At 38.9% G+C, this 25,012-nt stretch overlaps 1 protein-coding gene across 1 annotated transcript in view; it reads right to left on the bottom strand.

Moving 5' to 3' along the window:
- Window positions 1-1,682: 1,682 nt before the first annotated feature.
- The window catches only part of ZDHHC8 (zDHHC palmitoyltransferase 8), an 86,054-nt gene continuing 62,724 nt past the window's right edge, over window positions 1,683-25,012 (bottom strand). Inside the window, exons 5-11 of the mRNA XM_088476685.1 lie at window positions 24,005-24,107; window positions 23,224-23,315; window positions 21,297-21,429; window positions 21,094-21,211; window positions 14,524-14,633; window positions 12,677-13,710; window positions 1,683-7,070 (exon numbers count right to left, since the gene is read on the bottom strand). Of these exons, the coding sequence (XP_088332811.1) occupies window positions 6,890-7,070; window positions 12,677-13,710; window positions 14,524-14,633; window positions 21,094-21,211; window positions 21,297-21,429; window positions 23,224-23,315; window positions 24,005-24,107 (1,771 nt within the window). The 3' untranslated portion in view covers window positions 1,683-6,889. The remainder of the gene's footprint in view (window positions 7,071-12,676; window positions 13,711-14,523; window positions 14,634-21,093; window positions 21,212-21,296; window positions 21,430-23,223; window positions 23,316-24,004; window positions 24,108-25,012) is intronic.

Raw genomic sequence — 25,012 nt, 5'->3', positions numbered from 1 at the left:
TGCTTCAATATATGTATATTCAGCCCTTGCAGCCCCAAATAGGCAGAAATGCTAATTTTAACCATTTCATCAGGTAGATAAAATGTCTGAGCTAAAATTTCACTTACATTTTCTGATCAAATTTAATTTGGCTCAGTTTATTTACAATGTATATTTTGTCACTCTTTGGCCAACTGACCCTATTGCTTTGTCCAGCACAGTGACAGAACATAGGGCAAAGTTTCCAAACAGTTGTATACTCACATGTCTAGCAGAGTGTAATGCCGGGTACCAGTGACGTGCAGTGAAGGTAGACAGAGCCTCCCCTGTCATACTCATGAGATTTGATATGAAAATTATTAGAATACAAAAGATATTTAAAACTTATAAACATCTCATTGTTTATTGTAATCATTTTTCTAGTCAACACTCCCCAGCTATGTGGAGCTCCCTGGGACTGCAGGAAGATGAGGCAGCAACAGCTCAGCCTCACTTCTGTATAGTCAGACACTGCTTGCTGAGCTGGGGGCAGGGCCACACCACGAGCAATAAGCTGCACAGAGAGCTAATAGAGGCATGCCTCTCAGTCTGGGAGGCGTGACTTGAGTACTGATGGAACCGCAATTACACTGTAGTGTTTAGAGATCAGAGCTCAGGAGCAAGAGAAAACAGTGCTGCAGGTAGGAGAATCAAAGGACACTGAAAATTAGTGTAGTGAGGGGAGTGTACTCACTGTAGTGAGTAGGGGGTAAGACAGGCTCCCAGCACTCAGACCCATCTCTATGTGTGCCTCCCTAGCAATTGACCTCATGGCACGTCACTGCCGGGTACACACTAGACGATGTGTGTACCCGGCCAACACACAATGCGATGAACGACATATTGTGCGGTCATTTGACACTGCACAATCTGGTGAACGACTGCGCGATATGTCGTTCACCAGCCTCCTCCACAAGCATGGGGTTGTTCATCAAATTGACAGATTGAGCATCCTGTAGGCTGGATCGGTCGATGCTGAACGACCCCGTGGGAGAGCGCATGGTCGGGCATAGTGCATACATACTTGCCATCATGGAGATATGTCAGCCCAATCCGCCGGATCGGGTGACATATCGTCTAGTGTGTACCCCGCATAAATCGTCTCAGATTAATTATTATACTTGATTGTGTTGATCTATGATTAATGCCTAGTGAAGAGAATTGTCTAACAGCGACAGGCAATGGATTAACATGGCTCCATTAACACCAAAGTATAAGTTAACTGGACATTTGCTTTTTATCCTTCCATGTTCTAAACACAGGCCACCATTATAATAGGTTATATGTCTAAAATTGCAGTACATGAAACTGCATTAGAAAGTGAATGTCTTTTTTTATTATTATTTTATGTGTTCCGGTTTGTTTTTATAAGCTTTTCCAAGTGGTTGTGTGAACACGGCCACGCCTCTTTAAATGCTGCATCAATCAGTGAGAAAACTTATATTCCATTTACTTTAAGCCTAAAAATGCAGATGCAAACTGAAGCTTTCTTTGATAACCAGGTACATATAGGTTTCTTTGATGACCAGGTACATATAGGTTTTGATCTTGTATGGGGATGCTAGATAAAAATCATTCCAAACAGTACCAGAAATGTTAAAGTAAAAAAGTACACATTTAATGAAAACGGGAAAAACAGCAACAACAAATTAAAAAAAAAACAATAAAAAAAAACCAAAACAATTTATTTGTGGGAGTAACTAAAAAATACAAAGAACTTTATAAATTTGAATAAAATAATTACAAAGAAAAAACAGAAATAAAAGTTACATGGTCAGGGTAATTACAGATACTGAAATACAAATAAGCTTTCTGCTCTTTAATACAAGGGAAAAAAATAAATATCTTGCTTTAACAGATAAATTAGCTCATGCAAATTCTTTATTTACACATACACACAACTTATAAGAAGCCCTTTTGCAGGGCACACCAATTTATGTAACTGCTGCAAATGTTCACTTTATGCAAACAAGTCTGCTTTTCCTCATCAGGACCCATAAAAACAGGGTAACAATTACTCCCCTGCTGGGGGAAGGTAGATCCACCTATGACTGAAGTTATGGAGAGCTCACCTAGCTGGCAACATGTGTATGAAATGGTCCAATGTGACATCTGAGAGACTGCAGAAAAAATTCTGTAGATCCATCATCTCCCTCATGAACACTAGTAGTAAAGTTTAGAAGTCATCACTGCTTGAACACAGACAAGTATTTCACACTAAGTAAGCAAGTTATTTCACCTGTGCCCAAGCAGGCTTTATTATAAAAAAGGATTCATTCATTCAATAGGGTTTTCCTAATTCCCAATCAAGTGGAAACCCAATGAGCTGTCCAGCTTTAAATTCATTGGGAAACCGCAACACCATTTGGTGTCTCAGTCATTGCAAGGGTTCCTGGTACACACACAGGCTGCATTCTGAAAAATATTTATAAGCAGGGGCACTTGAAACCACAAGGTTTTGCCATTTATTTATCATCAAAATAACTTATTTAAAGCTAGTAGCATGAAATATGTAGAGATTGGCTGTAGCACCTCTGTTCTCCATCAAAGCAACATTATATACCCTGCTTATACACATCAATTTATAAGCACAAACCGTACACAATTACTTCTCCTGTAAAAGGTTACAAAACTGCTCTGTGCATCCACCCTTACCGTAGAGCCTCAGTTTCTCTCACATCCCTGGATGAAAACGATGTATGTGTAAGTGGGAGGGGCCAAATTCAAGCTGCAATTAAGAGTTTGCAGCTTCTGATTGGTTCTCATGCTTAGTTAAAAATGTTTAGCATAATTTGCCAGTCTTGGAAAACAGAACCGTCTGAACTTTGAAAAAAGCAGCCACATGAATCAGTCACGAGAGGCATAAGGCTAGGGGGACTTTAGTAAAATATTTTCCTAGATACATGTGCCAAACTTTATATATCAGGAAAGGGTTAAAAAATAAGCCATATGCATTTGGTAACAGCAAGCTTAAAAGTAAGCAAAAGCTTTGGATGACTGCAATGTCCAGTGTGAAACCTTGCCCACAAGGGTGAAATATTTTCAGGGTTTCTACAATCCTGATGTTTTGGCACAATTATTAATGCAGAAACCATGTAAATCAAGGAATTTCAACCTGCATTACATGTAAACCCAGAGATTCATCATATTGGTTCTGTAAGTAGTAGTGCTTACAGTAATAAACCCAGAATAAAATAGAAAAATTCAGGAGACTTTAAACAATTACATACTTTTTAAAATGAGTGGGCAATTAAGAAACATTTACAGACGTAAATGGATGCTTGATAAATATTTAAAAATATGGTATATAATTAGAACAAGGTTGAGAGACCCCATTATATAAGATTTGTTTACATAAAAAGCAGCACTGACGAAGGAGAATATACTGTATGCAAGAAACTATTGCAGAGTGTTTGGTTGTTTTCACTGCGACATAGCAGAATTGTGTATTATTTATACAATCACTTTATTTAATACATTCCCAGTAACAATAACATTGCACATTTCCAGGAAAACACTAATTTGGAGAACTATCTGCCCATAACTTGCAAGCAAAGTTAAAGGGCAATTGTGCCCTGCCCCTCTCAAAAGAAAATCCCATAAAAATGAATAAAGTATTTGATTGTATGGTGGGTCAAAAAAAGAAAAATATATAAATCCCATTTATTTGACCAAGCAAAAGGTCTGTATACAATTACAGCATTTATTAAGAACGCTGAAATGCAAGCAAGCGCTATATTAGCATGGAAATCATAAAAATGACTGGTTGTGCTGACAGGTATTAGCAGCAGAAAGAGGTAGTACACCTCCCAACCTTATTTGTTTGAGAATAGGGGCATGGTTATGTCCCCTCCAAACATGTGACCTATCTGTGTTCTGTTGGAGAAGTGGTGACATTATGTTGTGTGGACCAATGCCTTCCTATGGTTGCCTAGTGCTATTTCCTAAATACACCTCTGCACTGTGGTGCACACTTTTGGCAAGTGCCCTCTGCTCTGTAGGGAGGCTGTGAGCGGGATATACTCTGCAACATTCCAGCATTTAGGATAAAGGTCATTAGAACGAGATTATCCACCTAAATTGGGACAGTTGGGAGGTTTGGAAGTAAACTCTCACACTTACTAAACTTTCCCAATGTGATAGAGTCCGAGAACAGGCAAACTCACATGTTTTTAGACCAAAAAAAACTCATGATTTAAACTCGGATTCAGATATTTTCCCATTTTGAAGATAAAACCCGACCAATGTGAGAGTTTACTGCTAAACTCTCACATTTTGTAAACTCTCACCCTATTACATTTGGCCCAAAGTGTGTCGTAGAGGAGTGTTAAAACTGTGCATGGTCCAGACAAGGTTAAACAGGTCTGATACACAACAGAGTAATATCAACTTAATATTAACTCAATAATAAAAAAAAAACAAATTATCTAGACCAGTGGTTCCCAAACTGTGTGCCGTGGCACCCTGGGGTGCCTCGGGACCCTCTCAGGGGTGCCTCAAGTTAGTGGTCCAGCACCAAATCAAACTATTTATGGTCAATGTAAGAGGCAGAAACATGTGGACAAACAGAAGAGCAACCCTGTCCACCACCACATAATTTAACCTAAGGATGACAGGTAAACACAATTTACTTAATCATTTCTGAAGTTCTCAATAACAAACTTTTGGCTTAGGGTAGCCATGAAAAAAATATTGATACTCTAGGGTCCAAGAAAGTTTGGGAACCACTTATCTAGACAAAGGAATCTTCTAATTTAAAATAGTTAGGTCTACTAATTCTCTTTCACATTTCACCTCTATACAAACAATAAATCTATTGCCTATGATGAAGATTGATGGAAACATTCAGATTTGTCCAATGCAAATACAGCTTGATAAAACTTGCAGATCAGGTCAGATATGAAGCATTCATTCTCCCTTGCAATCAGCAGATAATTTGCTGGGTATTAGCAAGCATGCTATAAGCGATCAATATGAGCCGGCCAGCACTTTTCACCCCCAGGTCATTTGTCCTTTTTTTATTTTTTTTTTATTATTCTCAATATTCACACAAGTTTAAATTTCAATTACATCCTTACGAGGATATAAAATACACACAAGAAAGACAAGATATTTCCTTCATTAAAAAAATAAATATAGAAAACTGTTATTTAAAAAGGAGCTTTAAAACATACACAGTTCTTACATGTCTTAGAACCACCAGCTAAAAGGAATACTCTATAACAGTGCATTAATTAGTGACCTGTACTAGCCATAACTGCAGGGACATTATTCACAGGATACATATTAAATGGGGTTTTCTAATGCAGACATAAGACACAGGATTTTTGCTTCAGTGCCATGGTTTATAGACTGTTTATTATTACATTTTTATTTCATAGAAAAGAAATAGAGGATCACTGAGTGGTACTTTTGTACTACTTTTAGACTTCAATATATTTGTTTCTCCCACAAGTACAGTTAAAAACTTCCCTAGATCTGTGTTGTTGGAGGGAATCACCGGTGGAGAGATCTGTGTATGACAGAATCAGTGATAACGCCAAATTAGGTACACTGGCGGATAGGAGATTAACACGCTACAAAAATTAGCAGCCACACAGCACCACATTGCGTAACCTCTGCTTCAGAGGTGATGGTTAAGGCAAGATAACATCTGCATGTATAATAAGTTAATAACACTGATGCACCACAGCAATAGAGCGGCAAAAAGACAAAACACAATAACACGTTGCCTAAACTTGAAATACAAAATGAATGTAAAATATTATCAACTTTGTTTCAGGATAAAAATATGTTGCAGTTCCCAGATAAACCATTTCTGTTGTCTTTTTCTTCACATAATACTTTAAAATACAAATGTAATCTTCTACTGGTAATGAATAACCAGGCTAAATAATAAACAATAATAATATAGTCTCCAAAAAAACGAGAACCTCATACTCTTTATATACTTCATTTATCAGTTGTATATAAAGTATATATATAGTATATATTGATACTTTATATACTCCGGTTACCTACACAGAGTGCAATGAATCATGTTGCAAGTTTAACCAATATTCAGTCTATAAAGTCACCAGTCACATGTGCCATCACTTAGTACATCCCACTTTGGTGATGCCACTAAATACTTCTAAATGAATCGTCTGCATCCTAAGGTATAATGGGCTCAGTACATAAAGTGGCTGCTTCCACTGTATGTAGGAAATGGATACACATAAGCTGTAAATATCAATTGGAAAAAAAAAAAAAAAAAAAGGGCACAATGACCCAATAACAAAATTCTCCATAGCAAAAGATGTAATGCATTAAATAATCTCGCCCATATCTGGGTTTTTTCTCAAACACACACAACTCTATTGTAACATGGTTAATATGTGAAAAAAGAACTAGGATCCTCCAAGCAGGGGGCACTGTACTAGTATTACACTTCTGATGAAAGAGTCTACATTGGTTATTTTTTTTTTCTTTTTCCATTTTCCCTGTTCAGATCCATGGATGCTGGGATTCTCTTTCAAGAGGTTGGTTCTTTATTTGTGGCCCATTACTTACAGAGCTAAAATAGCATAAAATAAAAACTAAAAAGCTGTCCCACTTTTCTGACATCACAAGTTTTAAAACATTTCTTTCATTTTTTTTTTTTATGGACAGACACACGTACAATGGCTTATTTTTATCACTGTAACCAATGTCCTCCCATTAATATCCATTGTTCTGGTCATCCACAGCCCTTCATCTGTCACACTTAAATTCCCGTTGAGCATGTATGCATGGTCTCCTAAGTTTAACTCTCCTGAATGGCCATAAAATATGCCTCATAATTCAACACTTTTAGTCTTCCATGTGCCAAAGTCACTGATCGCAAACCGTTCTACACAGATATTTCGTATGTAGTGCCTCCAACTCCAGAAACTTTCTTAACGCTAGAATGCCTGGAAGGACTCACTGTGGTGGTACTCTGTGAGCTAGACGTGGATCCCAGCCGACACTCAGGCCTTGATAATGCCTTTGGCTGTCCATTTATCTTACTATGAGGTGGCTTCAGATCCTCCCTGAAGAGAAGACAGAAAGAATATTAAAAAGTAACATCCAAATAAGATGCATTATGTTCAGGTTCCATAAGGATAGATTTACTAAAGCTTCTAAGAATGAAAAGTAGTGGTGACATGCATAGCAACCAATTAGATTATAGATATAATTTCTCTTTTGCATCCTAGAAAATAGACAGAATCTGATTGGTTGCTATAGGTTACACCACTACTTTTAGGGGTCTATTTACTAAGCTGTGTTAGGAGATAAAGTGAACGGTGATAAGGTACCAGCCAATCAGCTCCTAAGTGCCATGTCACAGGCTGTGCTTGAAAAATGGCAGTTAGCGGATTGGCTGGTACCCATCACTGTATCTCCTAACACAGCTTAGTAAATAGACCCCTTAACTTGTAGAAGCTTTAGTAAATCCACCCCATAGTGTTAAAGCAGGTGACAAAATATTGTCCAAACTGACCAAAATTGGAAGCAGCCTTCTGCTAGATGAAAGGATGACACTCCATCTTAGCTTCTTTATATGCTGAAATACCTACAGTATTTATCAAGTTTGCATAAACGTTACAGGATGAGATGGGTATCTACATAACACTAGCTACAATTGTTTGGCATCACTGTTATGTGCTGCCTATATGAAGCTGGCTGGTAAAATTGGTACTCCATGCAGTTGTTGCTAACAGGTCAGGATAGGAAAGTCAGCATTTTTCCCCATAGAAGACGTCAACTTGGACAAGTAGGTCCTATGATAAAAGCTACACTAACCCCATTGTTTACACTTTCCCATATGATATACCTAGTAGTGTTACAGTAATAGTGCTATTTCACTGTGATGGTGTCCGTTACAGACCGCCATAAAACAGCCAAGTTAAAGCACTACCATTGTTCTCATTGTCTTTCTCCTATATTTGTGCATTAAAAATATGCCGCACATCTTTAATTGCACCACTCCACATCCCAGCTGTATGCAGACATTTTACTTAAAAGACATTTGTTTAGAGGAGAGTTGGGTGGGATGCAAAGAGAAGAGGGAATTTCTGGGTCGATTTTGGTGGGGCTTATATTGTCCCAATTTTATGTCTATTTAGTACAGAGGTTTACATTGACTTTGTTATGTCAGAATGCTGAATACTCTAAATATACACACAACACTAGGACTGAAGATGGTGCATTTTTATGTTATAATGTATACAGATCTGCCCACATACATCATTCCTCCGTGCGCTACAAGTCGCGCTACACAACGCGGGAGCTCAATGTGGCTCGGTAGCGCCAAGCGCCTTTTTACCTTCAAATGTGTCTTAATTCGCACAGTGATGCAAATATTTAGCACAAGCAGCTTCTGCTGATTAAAATGATATGCAGCATGCCCGTGTTCTGTGTCCGTCTGCGGGTGTATCTGCATGCTAAACGTTAGTGTGCTACAGCCGCTGATACTGTAACGTAGCATTTCGTATGCAGATACACCCGCATAGACGCATAGAATAGACGCTTGGCGCTACCGAATCACACCACGGCATGGTGCGACCAGAAGGGCTGTTTAACACACCAGGAGGCTAGATATATGTGGATCCATCTGTACAATGTGTGTCCTACTTGCAGTATTTTATTAAATAAGCCCTAATGTGGATACACTTTCAGCAATACAAAAAAAACACTAGGTATCTGGCTGCAGACTTGGGGCTTACAAGATGAAGTGGTATTTGCAACACCACATCATGCACAGGCTTCTCCATGCAGTCTAAAACTTATTAGACAGTGCTTAACTGGAACCTTGTCAGCCCTGGCACTCAATCTGTAAACATCAATAGTTATCAAGTGAGACTCTCAGTGTGCATTAATTACACAAGGGGGCACTAGTACTTTTGTATCCACAATGACACAACAGACTGCATAGATTTATATGATAAACATAGAATCTTCGCACAGCAAAGTCAGATTTAGTAAATGTGGCACATAAGCATGCTGAAATACATTATATAAAGAGGTCCATTTTTAACTTTAGAATAAATCTTAATATTAAACATATTACAAAACTAAAACTAGTGTTTTAGGCCATGGTCATAAATGTGAGGTAATTTGCTTTCAACACCTTAACAGTAGTTGCCTCCTTCTTGGCTGTGGTAAAGTCTTAGCCACACGTTTAGAAAGCATAGCAATTATGTGGCCAGTAAGATACCAGCATGGAGGAATGAGACGCCATTTTCTCGCAGTCACTTGCATGCTGCCACGTATATGTCATTACTGCCCAAGTGGACGCTATATACCCACTGGTATATTTGTTACTTTCCAAACGGAATAAGTGATCTGAGGAATCTGCTCTTGCAGAGGAACTCAAATGCTGGGTACACACCTGAGCGATGGATCAACTGGCTTCCCGATGGGCCGACCAATCCAACGATTTGGTAAGTGTTCTGCACAAACGAATTGTGCATAAACACTTACCAGTCCGCCACCCACATGCCTGATATCTACAAGTGCGCCAGGAAAAAAAGATAATCCTTTTTTGCTTTTCTTCTCTGTAATTATACTTACTGTCTTTGGCATCACCCCAGCACAAATGAGACACACTTGGAGTGGGAAGTAACAATTCAGGATTTAACATTAACTTCTTGAAATACCTACTAATTCAGAGGTATTTTTCCCAACTCCCTTTACCCCTCTTTGTATGTGTCCGTACACACAGCCAGATGCACCTATATATCTGCATGATATATTGGTATTGGCTGTGCTGCACAGCCAGCGCGATATGTCTGTGAACGGCGTCGTTCACATACATATCGCTGGTGCACACACAAGCCCGATGCACTTAGCGATATATCATTCGTCGGCTGTATGAAAGATATATCGCATAGTGTTTACCCAATTTAAGGCAGATTCTATCAGCCAAGCAGTTTAAAGTTATATGCTGTAGTAATCATCCAGCAAGTCTATTTTAATATAACCCATAAAAGGTAGCAACTTGCCTAATTATGACTTTGCACACTTTAGTGCTTAGTAAAGGGGCCTATCCATTAGGCGACCTGAAAAATGACTAGCGCTCAGTCCTTCAGGTCGCCTAGGTGCGCTGTGAACGTCATTCAGTGCAGGAGACCGGCCTCCTATCTGCGAACATGTGGAACCTGACGGTCGTCAGGTTGACGTGCATGTTCCACAGATAGTCGGCGTCGGCAAGGACCCAGCGTGCACGTGCATCACTGGTCCATGCCGGCTATACATTAGACGACTTTCTGAACAAAGTCGTCTAATGGATAGGCCCCTTAAGAAGTATCAGTGTGTGAAGTGGCTTCATACAATGAATGACAGAGGGATCATCACTCATAATGCAGAATTGTATGGAAGAGCTTTGAAGCGCTATGGATATCCCTAGTTTGTGCAGGGGGCTATCTTGTTGATTCATGGAACGAGGAGAATAGGAGTTGAAGGGAGGGGTTATGTCTCTACCTGTGAACTTTCCACTAATCTAAATAGGAAGGTCAAAGAGAATTAACACAAATACGTTCTCGACTTATTTCAAATTGTGTAAACAGGAAAATCTGGTGCTATAAAAGCATGGAAGCTATATGCGCATTTTCATGAGAGTATAGGGGGGCGGTGGGTGGAGTAATCAAAACTTTAAAGGGTCATAAAACTCAGAATACAAGAAAAGTTACATAAGAGCAATGAATAGCATTTACAAATATATAGGTTTTCAGCAGTTTACCAATGTAAGGAATATCAGATAAAGTTGATTATAGTGGTGCATACACACGGTCAGATATGTCTGATGAACGATGGAACGATTTTTACCAACGATTTGAACGATTTCAGACAGTATTAAAATGAATGAAATCGTCAAAATCTGAGTGAATCGTTATCTGACATGCGGGAACGCGCATCGTACAACGTTGCAGTCCCACACGTCAGATTTTCTTTCAGATATGTACGATTTTTAAAATAGTTATCGTTCAGATCTGACACAAAATCTGACCGTGTGTATGCACCATAAGAGGAGATATTCTTCTACTCACATCAACCTTCTGGTCAGTACTCCCCATTAGGGGACACTGCAGATTAGCTGACCACAAATTGCCGGCAACACACAAAAAAATGACATTCAGCTGCACAACACAATATTAAATATCTCAATTTCTGTATCATGGATAGGGGACTATTACTTACAGGCTATTCCTATCTTATTTATATTAGGGAACTTTTATGCAAGTTTATTTTCTCTGCCATACAAATTATTGCATGAAAGACCAAATTATCCTCCAAATTAAAATGACAAGGCAATTTTGCAAACATTTAGTTTTATTTTTACTATAAAACCTTTGAAAAAAAACCTTATGTTCTCTCCACCACATTTTATGGCCACAGTTGGTACCTGTATCTTTATTCAACCTGCAGCATCGGATCATCTGCGCGAACATCGGCCATCTGAGTAACCCTCAGGTTGGCCAGTGTTTCCACGCTGCCGGGGCACTCCCACAAAACAGGGCCAACAAGCCCCCGTTTTCTGGGTCCCTGGCCGTTGCCGCCAATTCCCCACTCCCAACTGGCTAGAGTGTGTCAATCATGCTGCGGCTTAGGGGGCACTGTGACCATCACTGACGACAGATATCTGCACATGCACAGTACAGATCCTACACATGCTCAGGTAGACAAACATCGGAGATGCATGCAATCCATCAGGTTTGCATAAGACTATGATTAAGGCCCACTATTTTTATTTAGACTATATGATGACTTGATTGAGACATCATATTTATTAATATGTATACTAATACACTGTACTTAATAGTGGAACTGTGTATTAGTACTTGGAGTATATAGCTCCTGTGCATTTGTATTTGATGCATGAGTTTGTATTGTCAAGAAGGCAAATAGTGTGTGAAAACAGGGGTGTGAGTTAGTACTGTGAGAATAGGATTTGTAGTTAAAATGGTGAATTATGGTACTGTAGTGTTTTTGATGTTTGTTATATTAACAATAATATATAAAACATCTAAGAAAATACATATACGGTACATAGAATTGTCCCCATGATGTATTATGCCACTATGCATATATGGTTACCAACAGCAAACAAAATAAGCAAATCACAAATTCAACTGATAAAAGTGGACAAAAATCAAAATTAAAACTTTGGTTCTTAATGTATTGTAACTTTGATGTCCATCTAAATATTGCATTGCAAAACAAGAGCAAAATACAACTCTACACCACGTAGGCAATGGCACCTTGTATAGTTTACTCCTGATTTTATTATACCATCTGAGACAGCCACTATCTGTAGAGAAATCTAAACTGACATAACTAACTCATGGCATAACCCCAAAGTGACTGCATGTATTGTCTCACCTGTCATAAGCACATTTGAATATCTCCCACTCTACCTATTTCTCTGACCACCTAATTCACTTCTAAAATCTTCAAGATTGGGATTTTTTTAGATTGTATTTAAAATATCTAAACTTGCCGTTCCCATATTGCCCCCAGATAATCAGTAAAGTGTGCTATAAAGTGCTGTGTACCTTGTGTGGCATCATATAATTAAACTTATAGATACATATAAGATGTCTAGAAACACCCATGCTGATTTCAGATGCATATTTTTGAATGGAGATCTTTTTACCTTTGAACTGCCATGGAAGGTCCTTCTACAAATCCCATTGTATTGAGAAATGTGACTGCTTTTGCTCCCCCATAAGAGGGAGATCTAGGAATTCCAGAAGGTGAGGATGGAGCCTGATGGCCAGGGGACTTGTATGAACCATTACTAATCCGTGCTTGCAAGGGTTGGTGACTCTGGATATTGTTATTGGCCAGATCAGCCTGTAAAGATGTGGTGGAAGTCCTAGGGGCTCTTGAGACTGCACTGGAAAGAGAGGATACAGAGGACTGGAGAAGAGGATTCCTGGAGTTAAAACTAGCAGCCCCAGCCAGAAGATTGTCCTTTGAACCATACCGTCCTGAAGCTGCACGTGGGTTATCTGAGAGTGAGCTAACCTGCTGTAAGCTGTATGTGCTGGGAGTATCATAGACCCCTGAGTCTGCAAATACAGAATCTGTGTGAGAATGTAATAGTTTCTCCCGCTCCTCCATCTCCTTCCTTTCCTGGATTGAGGCCATGATGGATTTGGAGAGGTTGTCATAACGCACAGGAGAAGGTTCTCTCGGATGTCCAGCTGCCCTGCTCAATACAGGGCTAAAACTATGCATAGGTTGCTGCTCTGCTCCTCGTAGGTGGCACATTTTGGCAGACATATATGGTGAGTGGTATCCCACCGAACCAGCAGCAGTGTGTGCAGCGCATTTACCAGATGCTGGAGACATTGGGTTAAGCAAACTGTCATAAGATAAGCTCCCATTGCGGTTTGACAGGGCATTGGGGGAAAAAACACTCTTGTATGGTGTAGTAGAGTCCCCTTCTGACTTTACCATTTGGAGAGGAACTTTCTCTGACTCACGGCGCACAGAGTTCTTCAGGCTCAGGGAACGCGAGTTGGCAGTGAAGTTGTCTAGTTGCAATGGAGATGACTGGTATGACTTGTGAAGTGAGTTCTTGCGATACTCTGAGAGGTCTAAGTTAGGCTCTGATTGGTAATCATGACTCCGGCAATCTTCCTCCAAGAACACACTGTCCTTCAGACCTTCTTGCATAGCAATCTGGAGTAAAAGAAATCGGCTTAGTAAGTTTCAAAAAGTATCTATAATAAATACCTTCTGCTTGGATTTACAATAATAGAATGGTGTTATTTTTATTAGAATATAGAAGATTTCAGGAATCAAAACCTAAAATAACCATGTGATTCTTTTATATATGGCACATATTTCCCTAAAGCGCTTTTAGTGCATCAACTATAACAATCAAACCAAACAGGAAATATGGTGTTTTTTTGTTTAAATTTAAATGATAATAGAAAGAATATCATGTTATATTGTATATTTTTCTAAATCCATTAGGTTTATAAAAATCATTATGAAGGAACTCTAAAGGAATGTATTTCCATTTAATGTCATGCACACACTATTGTATTGAACCCATCACATTGGTTACACCTATGCAGTTAAATTAATCAAACAGAGAAATGACCTTATGTTGGCTTTTCTTTACCTAGCAAGAGCAAGACTTCAGGGGGTATATTTGCTAAAGGTCAATTTTATTCTATTTTGTTCTATTTAAAATCGATGTTGTGCTTCTGGGGCTAAATCACACATTTGCTAATATTTAAAAAAAAAAAAAAAAAAAGGTCTGTTAGTAAATGTGATTTAGCCCCAGAAACACAACACTGGCGTTGATCATTTTTAAATTGATCAAAATCAATTAAAATCAACCTTTAGTAAATATACCCCCAGATCTCAAAAATAAGTAATTATTTCAATGTACCTCCACCCCCCACTCCACTCTCCTAAGCATACTAATATAGCACAAAAAAGGCCTTGCTAATCTCGCATAAAGATGATAATCTTGCACTTTACCTGCTCTGTTGCTGGATGGTAGTGTACTTTTGGGTTTGCTCCAAACCCTGGTCGATATTTGTACATGGCTGGAGTTGGGGGGCTGATCATTTTTGGAGACAATCCGCTGTCTGAAAGTGAACACATTAAAACCCAATAAATATAAAATTATAATCCAGGAGGAAATCCTTTCATAGGACTATGGTGGATGATATAATATGGTTGTCTCACAAGCAGTTACAAGAGAATCTACTGTACAACACTTATTTTAGGGCCTAGGAAAGTTCCTAATAAATTAAAGGCCACAATTTTTTTTAAATCTGTTTATATGGTATCTGCTAATAAATGGCAGACCACACACAGCTCACCGCTCTTATGGGGCATACACACGTAGCGATCAGCCAGCGATACGATATCGCTGGCTGATTGTCATGCACCCTCCCTGGTGTGCTGGATGATCGATATCGATCACCCAGCACACCACATACTTACAGACTACTATAGCGACGATCCCTCTAGTAACCTGCTCGATATCGAGCAAGTTGACCGGCATGCATGGCCGACGGACGATATCGTCCATACGTGGCCGCGCATCGCTGGTCAATGGTAAATTGATAGGGACCATCTAAATGACTGATTTGAACGATAATGATATCATTATCGTTCAAATCGATGTGTGTACGCACCATTACAGGCATTAAAACCCCCTCACTATCCAATACGACAGAGGTTCGCAAACGCGGTCCTCAAGGTTCCCCCAACAGTTCAGGTTTTACAGATATCCATGGTTCAGCACAGGTGACAATTAGTACCTGAGTCAATTTGACAACCACCTGTGCTCAACCAGGGATATCTCTAAACCTGAACTGTTGGGAGAGCCTTGAGGACCGCGTTTGAGAACCTCTGCAATACGATCTCCATCTTAATCCTCTTCTACATCTCATTCACCACCCTCCTCAGCATATCACTGCACACTCATCATCCCCTCACATTCCTCCTCTCCTCATAATCCTATCAACATTTCCCCTTAATCGCAATTACCATCCTGACCCCTCATTCATCATCACCCTGCCCCATTATTTCAACTTCACCATCATATGTATCCCCCACTTCCTCAGTTATCAGTAACTCCTCCCTTTCTGCATCAAAACCTGTCATCCATTGTTAACTCCTTCAGCAGTCATCATTAACCAATACATTCTGGATTATTTTAACCATCCCTCAGTTACTTTCTTTCCTTTCATTAATCATATCCTTTATTATTAACAGGTCCCCTTTACGCAACACCACATAGTTCCTACACAATACTCAAAGGGGAACGGACCATAAAAATCCGCATTGGTCTATTTTGCCAGCTGTCTTCCCATGGCTCTGATAGAACAAGGGATGTGTGAATGGGACGACCAATCATAAACCCCAATCTCATGACTCATGTGAATGGGCCATCCTGCTCACGCTGTACAATGTCATGTCTAAATTGTACAATAAGTAGTTTAATACAACTTAATAACTTGCATAAGATCGGTGACACTGCTTTTTTTTTTTTTACAACTAAATGAAAGATATGCTAGCATGCATTGAATACGTGGACAACACTTCATCAACGGAATTTCTTACGTCATGAGCAATCATTCCCTGAAATCAACTTGCATCAAAAATGGAATAAAATGGGCTGCAATGGGCACTTTAGTTGCTAGTTATTATTTCAAACAATTACTCCAATTTAAATCACATAGGTTAAGATTAACACTAAGGGGTAAATTTACTAAAGTGAGAGTTTAAAGAATTGGAGATGTTGCCCATAGCAACCAATCAGATTTTAGCTATTATCTTCTAGAAGGTGATAGTTAAATGTTAAATAGAATCTGATTGGTTGCTATGGGCAACATCTCCACTTCTAAGAACTCTCACTTTAGTAAATATACCCCTAAAACTCCATTGTATAGCATTGTAGTATAGTGAGTAGAACCAAAAATAGAGCAATCCACAGCATAAAACACTTATATGGTATAAACATTATGGTAAAAATGATAGTGGCATTTACAAATTAATTGGACTTTTTTGTGTGTGCGCAGGGGGGGGGGGGGGGGAGATTGATGGATGGAGCGCAGGAAAGTGGAACAGTTTGTTCTAAATATGACAATAAAAGGGAGGCGAAGAACAATCGAATATGGTTTACCAAGGAAGTAGCAGTTGTTATACAGTAAGCACTTTTTATTATTATAACAGTAGTTTAAAAGACTGGACAAACAATAAGGAGTTAAAGCACAGCCATTATAAAAAGGGTGACAATGCATTCCTTAAATACATTACTGAAAGGAAAGAGAAAAATGGAAGGAACGTAGGGATAAAAATAGAAGGAGGTGGATATGTGTTGAAGGAGACAAAGAAAGTGTAGGATGCCTAAGTAACTATATTTGTTCTGTATTTACTGTTGAAAACTATTAAAAAGAACAGCAGTTTGATCCAAATGCAGCCCAGTCTCTTGGCTGGCAGATTATCAGTAAAACTGTATATACAGTGATAGATTATAGTGGATATAGCTTATTTAGATGTTAGCAAGGCATTCTTTATGGTATTACACTATAAATTCTGCAGAAACTGAGGGGCATACATAAAAGATAACAAAGACGGAAGGTAACAATGACTATAGCACAATGTCAGAGTCTTAGGTACCTTCTGCACACAAGCCAAATATTCAGTGATCCCTGCTTATAATATGGTGCAGGTACCATGTTTCTGAAGAACTCACCAGAAACATGGTGCAAGTGGCACCAATAAGACATTGCAATGGGTGCAGGGTGGGCAGCATGGACTGTGTACACCACACATCTCACATGCATTATAGATACACCACTGGCCTCAGGTTAGCTGTAATGGGTTTTGTTTAGTTTAAACTATTCCTTAGTGATATTATGTGTGGTCTAATGGTATTTGTAACTGGGTTGGTTAGTAAAAAAACTAGTGATTTAAAAATTAATGAATGGACTAAAGTGTGGGATCACACTGTACTAATCTCTCGATCAAATTTTTTGGATCAACTTTCCAGCTTTATATTACCTTGCATTGTGTTACCAGATTTTGCCAAATCAAACAACTAAGAAATCATCAGAAGGCTGGCAAAATGTATATAATCATAAAAAGTGAAGACAAGGAAGGGCAATATATGTTAGCACTTTTCTTTTTGAATCTTCTTCGCCTCCCATTATTCCTAAGACATGCCATCGCCAAGTCAGCTTATAGTTTGGCACACTTCTCTGAATATCAGTAGAACAATGAACATTGGAAACCACCTTGCTAGAAGATGATGCTCTGGAACTAAACCAATAGCTGCAGAGGATAGAGACCAAAGTCACATTTGCACCTCCCTATCGTAGTGCGAGCCCTTAAAACCTGGCAAAAATTCAATTGGAATCTCTACCTGTTGGGACATCCTTAACCACCTTGGTGATCTGTTTCACTTTATCACGGCCCTTCCCCCGCACAAACAGTATATTGTAGAGAGATGTCAGAAATCGATTGCTTTCTAAAACGCACAAAAAGGTCCTCCTATCTAGATTCTACGAATAATTAGTACACCACTTTTTACTAAATAATCCTCTCATAACACAGCATTTTAGCCAGATCAACTGGTACCACCAGAACTAAGTCCTCAAAGACACAGGCCTGTATGACATCAAAAATGTAAACTGTTATTTTGACACGGTTTGTATTTTTGTGTTAACTTTAATGTTACATTTGTTTTGTATACACTACAGACCTATCTCATCTCTCATGCTTCATGGTCATGCCCAAAATAAAGAGAGTAAAAGAATATATATGATGCAAAAATCAGAAAGTAGATTACAGAATGAATGGTGATGTAATGTCAAGAACAACAGAGACAATGGAACTTCAGTTATAATATAGTTTCAGATGAAGGTCTGCAAGCAGTGTAGTATGATGAGGCTTCAGGACTCTTGTAGTACAGGAGGAAGAGGGAGGTTATATTGCCACTTTTTAGGTTACTAGGAAGATCTCTCCTTGAGTACTGAGCACAGTTCAGAAGAACCCAACCCCCAAAGAAAATTAATAAAACAAATTCAGACAAGAGCTACTAATATGCTGCATAGCAAACCATCAGGAAATCAGGAAAGACCGTAAGCTGAATATATACAACTAAAGGGGCCTATCCATTAGCAGATGTTTTTTCTGAAAGATGAAAGACAAAAAAATATCTATTGAAAATTCCGGTGGCTGTGCTGAAAGATATCTGTCATGTACATGACAGATTTTAGCAAAAGATGAACGATGTCGCATGACATAATTCAGGGAGTGGATTTTTTTCCTCTGCAGCGCTCTGTAGCTGCTGCTAATATCTTTCGTTGTTTACCGCATATAAACTGCCAGGTATTTCTAATATCAAGCAACGATATGTGATAATTGACCAACATGTTGGATAGATGAAAGATTAAATTTATCGGCCGCGGGAGTGCGCATCTGTCATCATTCAGGGCCAATTGAACAATTGAACGATATATCATTCAATTTATCTGCTAATGGATAGGCCCCTTATGAGGAGAGAAGGGACAGAGGTAACATGATAAAACACTCAACTGTCTTAACAAAGTTCATGCAGGAAGTATTTTAATTGTTATGTAATTACTATAATAAGGACACACATTTTAAAATTGAAGGAAGAATGAAAAGAAAGGAAGATTTTTTTTTTCCAAAAAGAGTGATAGATCAGTCAAAACATTTGTGGTGGTGAATTCAGATAAGCATGGAAACAATTAAACACAAATAGGGGCATATTCAGTTGCCGGTGAAAAAGACGAGATCGGCAGAATAGTTTCGCTGATGACGTCATTTTGCCAGACGGAAACTTTCAACTGCAAAGACTTTTCATCTATGCGGAAAGTCAACGCAATGTAATAGGCGGAAAAGTTTCACCTATTAATACCCGGCGGAAATTGTGGTTTTGGGGAGCAAAGGTGCGAAAACCACTCTGCATCATTTGGACAGGCCCCCAAAGGATAACTGCATCAAAAAAACACACACACACAAAAAAAAAAGAAAGAGGGGATCACCCCAAAAAAATACTCTGACAATAAGGGCGAAAAAGTACAAAGTGGGGGATACAAATGCAAAAACTAGCAAAATAGACTTTTGGGGGGTCTGCAAGTATGGGGGAGGTGTTTTTTGATTGCAGGTGTTTGCTGAAGGTGCGTTTTTTTTGTGCACTTTAAAGCTTGACTTTAGTGATTTTGAACTATGCTAGCACCCATTTTCAAGTACCCCAAATTTGACAGGACTACTTGTTTTCGCCAGAAAAAAATGCTAAATGCCATTCTTCACCACTTGTGCAAAGACGCTAATTAGAGGCAATTGACAGCACTTAAGTACCCCAAATAGATTCAGTAGGGCTAATCGGTGACATCTATATTGATCCCCAATGTTAGTGCATCTTTTGGGGGGTGTCAGGCTGATTTCCCCAATTCTGCCAACACTTTGCCTGTTACAGTTTCGCCGGGACGCGTTTTCGCTTCCTTTGGAATTGAATACGGGGATAAGCGGGGACGTGCACGATACTTTTCCGCAGGCAAAACCAGCGATGATGGCGAAAAGTCTGCCATGCGAAAAGCACGGGACTTTTCACCTGCAATTGAATATGGGCCATAGGGTGAATCAGCCAGTGAATGAAAACTACCACTGAATGAACATTTTCAGGTTTAATACAGTAATCTTAAATTTTAGTGTATACAATCTTATATTAGATATACTGATGCAAGTCATATTATTCAACTGTTTATTTGCTAGCATTGTGTGTTCATTCACTCGTCATTTCTCAACCTCTCCTGTTTTTTTGGTTGTAAAATGCTAACTATTCCTTCAATCTTTAAACCAAATATGTATTTTAAAAAGAATACAAAGTAATAATGATGGTACATGTCACAAAATAGTTTTTATATTGTATCTTACACATACACCACCCCCTTAAATATGAGAATTCCCTTAACCACTCACTCACTGGATGATTCACCCTGAACAGGGCAGAACGATAGAACCAGATATGTAGTTTGTAGTAGAAACAGTTAGACTGTTAGAAGGGAAAAAATATACTGCCGCTATTAAAAAGTTGTACAAAACCCCATAGACTTTCATTAAGCTCCTTAAGAACTTTTATTGCCTTAAGCACTATATGCATGTCTTTTTTTGGTGGAGCTCATGTAGGAGTCTCTGCACATTTTCTGGGATTCATATTATTCCTTTATTCTCCACCTTATGTGCATATATGCTCACTAATTGGAAGTCCTGACTTACTGCTTTTACTGGACATGTGCTGCTCTGATCTGTTGGAAAATGTAATAAAACCATGTTTAAAATAAAAAATAAAAACCATAAAACTACCTTTTCAGATTCTTTCATTCAAATGATTTTACATTTATGTTTTATAGCTTATATCATTATTATACATTTTATCCAAAAATAAAATATGAATACCGTACAGAATATGGTTTAATATCTACTTCAGAAAAATATTTACACCCATTTATTTTTAACAGAAATACTCCAGAAAGATGTTGACAATACAGAGAATGCTGCATTTACCTTCACTGCTTCCCAGGGTTCCCTTCATGTCAGAATATTTGGTAGGTTCAACCTTAGGAAGTAGAGGCGGCTGTATTTCCAGAGTTTTGTCATTTATACCCTCCAGACTTCCTTTAGACTGAAAGGAAAAAAGGAAGATAAGTGTAAAACAGATAACTCAACTTCAATTGTCATTATCATATAAGCACACAAAGCACGGTCACCTTGGAGCGGTGCAAATTAGCTTGGATGCCATTGTCGCTGATCTTAACCGTTATCTGCCTTTCAGACAAATCTTGGCGTATAAATGGAGGCTTGAGTGTGATTGGCTGCTTCTTCTTTGGTTCAACCACATACCTTATACACAAAGAAAAAACAGCTCAACTGTTAGCCTGCACTCTTACATACATAAAAAGGAGCTATACAAAAAAACACAGTACACACTAGCTTTCTGGTGAAGTGCAGTTACACTAACTAGCCTGAAAAAATACTAAATAAATAGTTCCATAATTACTAATGGACTTTGCAATTGATTTTATTGCAAGAAAATAACTATATTCTAACATTTATTGGTATGCGCCTAATTGGTATGTCGCCAGAAGAATGGTCAACCATAATATCAATCTTTAATGGTAGTTCTGATAATGTAATAACTACGAAGGCTATTTAAGGTAGCTGCGATTAAAGAGTAGTAGACAGTAATTTGGCCCTTAGTGGCAGTCATCCTCCTGACTACTATAAGTAGGCAGGTAGTATAAAACAGTAATTTCCTCAAAAACACCTAAAATTTTGTGCTGCATTTTAGAAAAAGCCTTTGCATATTGTGTAACAATGTTACTCGTATACTTGTTAGATTTATACTTCGCAACAAACATAATAAAAATGTTTGTGATTATGAACGGGGAGCGTTTACACACATGAACGAGAAGAATGGACAGAAGTGTACGAAAATCGATACTGGATGTCAGTAAGTACATTGTTTTTACACTCAGTTGAAATGAAGTCCTAGGTTTAAGCATATTACAGTGCACAATATTAGTAACCCAAACTGCATCCCACGTGTCTGCACCATGGCAACCCAGGAAGTCACACAGGCTAGTTACATTTTTATTAATTCAATATCTACACATGCATCATTCTCTCATTGTTCTGAATCTACTTACCTGACCACATAACTTAAAGCTATTGTAAAGATAGAGACGAAAAATTAATCCTGCCTCTCCTCTGTGACGGAACTGGTATCTAATACTGACAGGTGGGATCCACGCAGTCAGAACCCCGACCCATGGATCCCGACAGGGTTAACATACCGACAGTCGGAAAACTAACCCACCCCTCTCCCTACCCTAACCCTCCCTCATGCCTGAATCTACCCCCCCCCCTCCTAGAGCCTAAATCTAACCTCCCCGCATCCTAACCCTCCCGCCTTAGTGCCTCACCCTAACCCTCTCCCCAGTGCCTAAATCTAACCTCCCCGCATCCTAACCCTCCCGCCTTAGTGCCTCACCCTAACCCTCTCCCCAGTGCCTAAATCTAACCTCCCCGCACCCTAACACCTTAGTGCCTAACCCTAACCCCTAAACCTAACCCTCCCCCCCACCCAGTTACTTACCTTCGGCATCCCAGCGGTCGGGATGCCAGCGCCGGGATTCTGACTGGCATCGGTATTCTGGCGCTGGTAAAGTAAGTGTCGGAATCCAGACCGCCGGGATGGCGAACGCATACCCAGATCTACTATAGATAACCATTGTGCAGCTTATTTAGTTATTAGACCATGCTAGTCAACACTTGCAGAAGTCCATTTTGGCATATTGCATAAAAATTGTAAAAAAAAAAAACCTATACATACAGTATTATGTGACTGCTGTGATTTAGTCAGGTGTTGTGTTTTCACATGAGTATGCACTTTCTTCAGCATTCAAAATATTTAAGACAGTGTTAGTAGAGTGGTAGCAGGGTACCAAGGATGGGCTAGGATACTTAGGGGTCTATTTACTTAGCAGTGTTAGGAGACAAAGTACCAGCCAATCCTAACTGCCATGAAAAATAACAGTTGGGAGCTGATTGGTTGGTACCTTATCTCCTTTCACTTTGTCTCCTAACACTGCTTAGTAAATAGAGCCCACAGTGGTAGACCCTCTCTTTACTTACCTCGGTGACAATGGACTACACAACACATGTTGTATGTTACCACAGCATCCTCTAGTGAAAGGGTTGACACCTCCACGGAACTTCCCAGTCACCTGTGTAAAATGACAATTACAATAAAGAAACATGAGATGATGTAGGTCAGTGACGGGCAAAACACAGCCCTCCGAGCCCTCATGGTGGCATCCAGCTCCTTTCTGTTTTATAGTCAGATTGATTTGTTATAGATTGTTACACCTGTTTAAAATGCCCACTGATATGTTATTACAGATTGGTGTATCTCTCTGTGATAAAATGTATTATTTAAACTTATTGCTGAGGCTAAGGGTAATGTGCAGCCCTTTTGACGGTTAGAGGGCTGCCCTTGTGACCAATGCAGTTTATCAGGTTGCTTAACACGAATGTAGTTCATTCATTTGTTGGACTTTTTCCCCCCTTTGTAAATATAATGGGATGAACACATACAAATTGTATTGTTCTTATAGGACTTTACCTACTTTCTATGAAGTTGCTAATGAAGTCTTCCAGAGCTGTGCTGTTAATCTAATTAAAGTATAATAATCTCCCAAAAGGCAATATTTATATTGGAAGTGTGGCCAAAAGGCAAGAGATGCGTGTGACAGCATTGGTGCTGTGGTGAGGTCTATAAAAATGACAGAGAACATGCAAATAGAGGAAGCCAACTTCCCAGGGCATAATAAAACATAGCCCCTATGTTAGGCATAACTAAACACAAAAATTCAAGGCTACAATGACTTAAAACAATTTGGGATGCCCATCTTACCTGTTCATTGGTGGTGCGGCCCCGTACAACAAGAACAATATGAAAACCTGTGAGGCCGATAACGGGGATGAAAAATAGGCCAGCCACACACATTACCGATATCCTGCACAATAGATGCTAAGGAATTTATTAAAGTACTTCATAATACTGTGTTCCTAGTCTCGTTTATCAGTCACCGGTCTGTTAGTTGTAATGCCATCATATCCTAACAGGACTCTCCTCCTCTGCAATATAACATAATGCATTTCATCTCTCAAGGGTAAAGGCTGTCCAACTGACTGCCTTGGGGCCACAAGCAATTTTCATGGCAGACACACCTAATCACAAAAAAAAAAACCTCCACAACACTGGAGTTCCAAATAACTACCAGCCCCTTAAAAAACCCATACAAAACAAAGAAATCCCCTCTGTGTTAAAAAATGGTACTTATTATACACTATCCCTTTCTTATTTACACTCCAGATTGTGTATAAATAGAACATCTAAGCATACTCATTTGTACAACTTTATTGAAAACAAAAAAGGATTTCCAAAAAGATTGATAAAAAATAAAAATAATACAGTAAAAAAAAAAAAGTACAAACACTGATCAAGGGGCAAGGGAAGAAAAGTATTTTTTGAATATATTTGTGTTTAAAATTTAACTACAGCATAATTATCATTTCATTTCTATAAAATATAGCTTTTACTGTACAGATTGCTTCCATGGTAAACATGACACTTTATTTTCTAAGTACATCTCTCCCAACCCCACCTTTCAATACAACATATTAAGTGGCTGTATTAGTACTAATTAGTGGATAATGATGTCTGAGCCAGGCTGAGTGAATGAATAGAGCAAGAGATGTATTAAACTAGCCATAGGGATCAGTGTCTAATTTAGCAAAGGTCAAAGTGGCCAAATTAAATAAGAACCAGCCCTCTTTGCTGAGCAGCCAGTTCACTTCCAGCATGACTGTGACCTGTTAGTGTGGTGAAAAGGCCATTTACCTTATAATATGCTATAAT

This window comes from Taudactylus pleione, unplaced genomic scaffold (genome assembly GCF_031769625.1).
Source record: "Taudactylus pleione unplaced genomic scaffold, aTauple2 ptg000191l, whole genome shotgun sequence".
Lineage (NCBI taxonomy): Eukaryota > Metazoa > Chordata > Amphibia > Anura > Myobatrachidae > Taudactylus > Taudactylus pleione.
The sequence above is the reverse complement of the archived record's forward strand: the minus strand, read 5'-3'. Positions and strand labels throughout refer to the sequence as shown.